The 6,938-nt window shown below is 44.0% G+C and overlaps 1 protein-coding gene across 1 annotated transcript; it reads left to right on the top strand.

Moving 5' to 3' along the window:
* Nucleotides 1-2,661: 2,661 nt before the first annotated feature.
* Nucleotides 2,662-3,945, top strand: LOC110508127 (mutS protein homolog 5-like). Its single transcript, XM_090230558.1, has 6 exons — nucleotides 2,662-2,732; nucleotides 2,903-3,041; nucleotides 3,153-3,215; nucleotides 3,347-3,454; nucleotides 3,551-3,623; nucleotides 3,753-3,945. Exons 1-6 carry the CDS (start codon nucleotides 2,662-2,664, stop codon nucleotides 3,866-3,868), a joined length of 570 nt encoding a protein of 189 aa, XP_090086684.1. The 3' UTR covers nucleotides 3,869-3,945.
* Nucleotides 3,946-6,938: the final 2,993 nt, after the last annotated feature.

The following is a 6,938-nucleotide window of genomic DNA, read 5'->3' as shown; positions in this document are numbered from 1 at the left end:
GCTGTAAGTCGCTTGGGGTATGTCTCTATCAGTTTTGCACATCGAGAGACTGACATTTTTTCCCATTCCTCCTTGCAAAACAGCTCGAGCTCAGTGAGGTTGGATGGAGAGCATTTGTGAACAGCAGTTTTCAGTTCTTTCCACAGATTCTCGATTGGATTCAGGTCTGGACTTTGACTTGGCCATTCTAACACCTGGATATGTTTATTTTTGAACCATTCCATTGTAGATTTTGCTTTATGTTTTGGATCATTGTCTTGTTGGAAGACAAATCTCCGTCCCAGTCTCAGGTCCTTTGTAGACTCCATCAGGTTTTCTTCCAGAATGGTCCTGTATTTGGCTCCATCCATCTTCCCATCAATTTTAACCATCTTCCCTGTCCCTGCTGAAGAAAAGCAGGCCCAAACCATGATGCTGCCACCACCATGTTTGACAGTGGGGATGGTGTGTTCAGCTGTGTTGCTTTTACGCCAAACATAACGTTTTGCATTGTTGCCAAAAAGTTCAATTTTGGTTTCATCTGACCAGAGCACCTTCTTCCACATGTTTGGTGTGTCTCCCAGGTGGCTTGTGGCAAACTTTAAACAACACTTTTTATGGATATCTTTAAGAAATGGCTTTCTTCTTGCCACTCTTCCATAAAGGCCAGATTTGTGCAATATACGACCTCGACCCCACCTCAGCTGTAGATCTCTGCAGTTCATCCAAAGTGATCATGGGCCTTTTGGCTGCATCTCTGATCAGTCTTCTCCTTGTATGAGCTGAACGTTTAGAGGGACGGCCAGGTCTTGGTAGATTTGCAGTGGTCTGATACTCCTTCCATTTCAATATTATCGCTTGCACAGTGCTCCTTGGGATGTTTAAAGCTTGGGAAATCTTTTTGTATCCAAATCCGGCTTTAAACTTCTTCACAGCAGTATCACGGACCTGCCTGGTGTGTTCCTTGTTCTTCATGATGCTCTCTGCGCTTTTAACGGACCTCTGAGACTATCACAGTGCAGGTGCATTTATACGGAGACTTGATTACACACAGGTGGATTGTATTTATCATCATTAGTCATTTAGGTCAACATTGGATCATTCAGAGATCCTCACTGAACTTCTGGAGAGAGTTTGCTGCACTGAAAGTAAAGGGGCTGAATAATTTTGCACGCCCAATTTTTCAGTTTTTGATTTGTTAAAAAAGTTTGAAATATCCAATAAATGTCGTTCCACTTCATGATTGTGTCCCACTTTTTGTTGATTCTTCACAAAAAAATACAGTTTTATAGCTTTATGTTTGAAGCCTGAAATGTGGCAAAAGGTCGCAAAGTTCAAGGGGGCCGAATACTTTCGCAAGGCACTGTATATCTGTTTATTATACCTGTTGAATAAGGGCTCATATGTGAAACTATTCTAACTGAGCATTTTCTTTCACAGTGACACTGACTCCGAATGGGAGTCTTATGTGAATTTAAGTATGCTCTCTCTAATTCTCTCTTTCTCTCTCTCGGAGGACCTGAGTCCAAGGACCATGCGTCAGGACTACCTGGCATGATGACTCCTTGCTGTCCCCAGTCCACCTGGCCTTGCTGCTGTTCCAGTTTCAATGGTTCTGCCTGCGGCTATGGAACCCTAAACTGTTCATTTTTACTCTTGAGGTGCTGTCCTGTTGCACCCTCTACAACCACTGTGATCTCCACCCGGCACAGTCAGAAGAGGACTGGCCACCCCTCATAGCCTGGTTCCTCTCTAGGTTTCTTCCTAGGTTTTTGCCTTTCTAGGGAGTTTTTCCTAGCCACCGTGCTTCTACACCTGCATTGCTTGCTGTTTGGGGTTTTAGGCTGGGGCTATATAAATTGATTTGATTTGATAGAGGATTGAGGGTCTTCCAAATATTGAAAGTGTGTAAATAGTTACCCATGTTATTTTGTAAATGTATATATATATTTTTTTGTTCTCCTCCCCCCTCATGGTGAGTTCTCCTCCCCCCTCATGGTGAGTTCTCCTCCCCCCTCATGGTGAGTTCTCCTCCCCCCTCATGGTGAGTTCTCCTCCCCCCTCATGGTGAGTTCTCCTCCCCCTTGTTCCAGGAAAATAACCTCACACTGACATTTGAGATTAAATTGAAAATGTTGTGCGTGTGTGTGTTTATTTGTGTGTGTGTGTCCTAGCTGCGGTCAGTAGGTGCGTTGCTGAAGTGTCTGGACAGGAGGAGAGTGGGAGTGGAGCTAGAGGACAGCAGTGTGGGAGTCCCCATCTTACAGTTCCACACCTACACACTGTAAGACACACACAACACACACATGCAGAGAGATAGGTCAGTTGTGTATATGTATTGTGGTTGAATGTTTTTTTCACATCTGAATTTCATTCCTCTTACAGGAAAGATGTAGTGTACGTGGACCAGGATACTTACAGGTCAGTCCCCCTGGAGACAAACACACACACACACACACTCTCTCGGCCATGTTTGTTGTGTGTGTTCCAGCGTACTGTAGATCTTCAAGTTGGAGCTGCACCCCTCTGTGTACAAGCTGCAGTCTTGGGAGAAGGAAGGGCTCAGTCTCTATGGTAACACACATTATGGGAAGTTAATGCGCTGATGTGATGTCAGTACATTCTCACACTGGCATTATGAGAAGCGGTGATCTCTGTCGTGTTTCCTGTAGTGACGATGTCATGAGTGTTGGTGTCTCTGTTTCAGGGATACTGAATCACTGCAGGTGCAAGTTTGGCTCCAAACTGCTTCGGTGAGGAAAACCTGTTCTCATGGTTGAAGTGTCAGAAACCAACCACACACAGATTATATCTGAGAAACATAATCAATACCTCAGTACCTGTTTGTGGTGCGTAGTCATAATCTCTATCCCTCCTTGTTCTGCTAGATGTTGGTTATTGTGAAATCCTCTCTCCCTCTCAGCCAGTGGTTTCTGAGGCCTACTCGTGACCTGGCGGTGTTAAACAGGAGACAGGAAGTTGTGAGATTCTTCTCCTGTCCACGCAACTCTGACTCCCTAAACACTTTGCAGTCCTCCCTACGCAACATCAGGAACATCCCGGTAACCATGACCTGTGAACTTTACCCCTCAGCGCCATGCAGGCCTCAGTCTGCAACATCAGTGATGAGTATGAATTTTCTGTAATAAAGAGTATTATTTCTCCTGCTGTAGACTCTCCTGCGTTCAATGTCTCTGTCTCACACCAAAGTCTCTGACTGGCAGGGTCTCTACAAGGTAGGAGTTCTACGGCCATTTATCTATATGAATAGCATGTCTGTATGTGTATTAGACAAATTACGGTGCAGTGTGAATAGTGTGTTTGTGTGTGTGTGTCTGTGTTGTAGACAGTGTATAGTGCGGTGTGAATCAGGGACACAGTGCGCTCCCTGCCTCAGTCCATCCAACTCTTCCAGGAGATCAGTGAGGGATTATCAGATGACCTTTACTACATCGCCTCGCTCATCAGCAGAGTGGTGGGACACACAGTACACACGTCAGGTGCAGCTCCCATGTCCTGGATGTCAATGTGTTTCATTCTCATTTTTTTCTGTGATTTGTGTCTTGTATAGGTGGACTTTGAGGGCAGTTTAGCAGAAAACCGTTTCACTGTCAAACCCAATGTGGACCCTGCTATAGACGAGAGTGAGTGTTCATACCATTAGGGAATGCTGAAGGTTAGAGTTATGTTAGGGTTATGTTAGTTGAAGGTTAGGGTTATGTTAGCTGAAGGTTAGGGTCATCTTACTCACCTCCGTCTGCTCCCTCTGCCAGAGAAGAGGAGGATGATGGGACTGTCTGACTTCCTGACGGACGTGGCTCGCAGAGAGCTGGAGCACCTGGACACCCGCATCCCCTCCTGCTGCGTCATCTACATCCCCCTGGTCTGACGTCTACTACTACTGTTTGTCTACATCCCCCTGGTCTGACATCTACTGTGTCTACATCCCCCTGATCTGACATCCATCATGAGGTTACCCATCCCTGGTTTACATGCTAACAAGGATGCTAAATGCTAATCAAATACATCTAAAGTGTACCTTGCTGACTGTCAGGATCAACAAGATGCCGATGCTTTCTAAATATCCATAAAATGAGGTTAAATTGTAATCTGGATGTCCTATACTATCAACATAATTTATTTATCTCTTTCTCGGATAGGGTTCCTGCTCTCAGTCCCTCGATTGCCCAGCATGTTGGAGAAAGAGGACTTTGAGAAAGAGGGCCTTGACTTCATGGTGCGTGTATGATACATGTGTATGTTTGCTCCCACTATTAGTGTGAGTTTATGATGTGTGTGTGTGTTTAGTTTCTGTCTGAAGAGCGTCTGCACTACCGCAGTCAGAGAACCAAGGAGCTAGATGACCTGCTGTGAGACTTACACTGTGACACCAAAGGTCAGGCTGTCAGCCCTCCCCTCTTTCTCTCGCTCCTCTTCTCTCGTTTCTCTCTGTCCTCTCTAAAATGGGGACAAACATAATCCAGAAAAATAAATATCAGAACGAGCAATGTCAGAGACCGGAATATAAATATATATACCACGGGGTTGGTGGCACCTTAATTGGGGAGAACGGGCTCATGCTAATGAAGTGGAATGGTATCAAAAACAGCAAACAAATCAAACATGCGCCGAATGCAACCTTACCGTGAAATGCTTACTTACAAGCCCATAAACAACAATACAGTGAAAGGAGAGTTAAGAAAATATTTACTAAATAATCTAAAGTAAAAAATGTATAAAAAGTAACACAATAAAATTACATAACAGTAACGAGGCTATATACAGGGGGTACCGGTACCAAGTCAATGTGCGTTGGTACCAGTGGCGATTTTAGCATGTAAATCTTGGTGGATCGAAAAAAAACTATTGTGGAATGCATGCCAGCAAAGCCACTACACAACACGACACTCAACAATACATTAATTGCACTATAACGGTGACAAACGGTGCCCAATAACTGTTAGGGCCTACATAAAGCTGTCCCAACAGCAGAGTCCCAACAGCAGTCCCAACATCTTTCCACTGCTACACCTGGCTGTCAGCGGAGACTTGTCTGTCAGCAAAACAGTTAATTCAGTCTCATTTACTGCCTTTAAAAAAACATAGCTGATATGTAACCTTTATTTAACTAGGCAAGTCAGTTAAGAACAAATTCTTATTTACAATGACGGCCTACCCCGGGACAAACTTGGACGACGCTGGGCCAATTGTGCGCCGCCCTGTGGGACTCCCAATCACGGCTGGATGGGATACAGCCTGGAAATGGTTGACTTGTTTAAACAAATGTGGTTTCTATTGACAATTGAGATGTACAAACTATGGCATAAGGGGATGACAAGCGAATAACAGGCAATCCGTAATTTTGATTAAGACATTCATGAGCAAGCTAGGACAGACATAGTCAATATACAGTGGGGCAAAAAAGTTTTGTCAGCCACCAATTGTGCAAGTTCTCCCAATTAAAAAGATGAGAGGCCGGTAATCTTCATCATAGGTACACTTCAACTATGACAGACAAAATTAGGGAAAAAAATCCAGAAAATCACATTGTAGGATTTTTAATGAATTTATTTGCAAATTATAGTGGAAAATAAGTATTTGGTCAATAACAAAAGTTTATCTCAATACTTTGTTATATACCCTTTGTTGGCAATGACAGAGGTCAAACGTTTTCTGTAAGTCTTCACAAGGTTTTCACACACTGTTGCTGGTATTTTGGCCCATTCCTCCATGCAGATCTCCTCTAGAGCAGTGATGTTTTGGGGCTGTTGCTGGGCAACATGGACTTTCAACTCCCTCCAAAGATTTTCTATGGGGTTGAGATCTGGAGACTGGCTAGGCCACTCCAGGACCTTGAAATGCTTCTTACGAAGCCACTCCTTCGTTGCCCGGGCGGTGTGTTTGGGATCATTGTCATGCTGAAAGACCCAGCCACGTTTCATCTTCAATGCCATTGCTGATGGAAGGAGGTTTTCACTCAAATTCTCACGATACATGGCCCCATTCATTCTTTCCTTTACACGGATCAGTCGTCCTGGTCCCTTTGCGGAAAAACAGCCCCAAAGCATGATGTTTCCACCCCCATGCTTCACAGTAGGTATGGTGTTCTTTGGATGCAACTCAGCATTCTTTGTCCTCCAAACACGACGAGTTGAGTTTTTACCAAAAAGTTATATTTTGGTTTCATCTGACCATATGACATTCTCCCAATCTTCTTCTGGATCATCCAAATGCTCTCTAGCAAACTTCAGACGGGCCTGGACATGTACTGGCTTAAGCAGGGGGACACGTCTGGCACTGCAGGATTTGAGTCTACTGATGGTAGGCTTTGTTACTTTGGTCCCAGCTCTCTGCAGGTCATTCGCTAGGTCCCCCCGTGTGGTTCTGGGATTTTTGCTCACCGTTCTTGTGATCATTTTGACCCCACGGGGTGAGATCTTGCGTGGAGCCCCAGATCGAGGGAGATTATCAGTGGTCTTGTATGTCTTCCATTTCCTAATAATTGCTCCCACAGTTGATTTTTTCAAACCAAGCTCCTTACCTATTGCAGATTCAGTCTTCCCAGCCTGGTGCAGGTCTACAATTTTGTTTCTGGAGTCTTTTGACAGCTCTTTGCTCTTGGCCATAGTGGAGTTTGGAGTGTGACTGTTTGAGGTTGTGGACAGGTGTCTTTTTTATACTGATAACAAGTTCAAACTGGTGCCATTAATACAGGTAACGAGTGGAGGACAGAGGAGCCTCGTAACTTCTTCTTTAAAAGTCTGTGAGAGCCAGAAATCTTGCTTATTTGTAGGTGACCAAATACTTATTTTCCACCATAATTTGCAATTAAATTCATTAAAAATCCTACAATGTGATTTTCTGGATTTTTTTTCTTCTAATTTTGTCTGTCATAGTTGAAGTGTACCTATGATGAAATTACAGGCCTCATCTTTTTAAGTGGGAGAACTTGCACAATT

The sequence above is a fragment of the Oncorhynchus mykiss genome, chromosome 3 (genome assembly GCF_057628025.1).
Source record: "Oncorhynchus mykiss isolate SJ-2025 chromosome 3, ASM5762802v1, whole genome shotgun sequence".
NCBI classification, from domain to species: domain Eukaryota; kingdom Metazoa; phylum Chordata; class Actinopteri; order Salmoniformes; family Salmonidae; genus Oncorhynchus; species Oncorhynchus mykiss.
The sequence above is the reverse complement of the archived record's forward strand: the minus strand, read 5'-3'. Positions and strand labels throughout refer to the sequence as shown.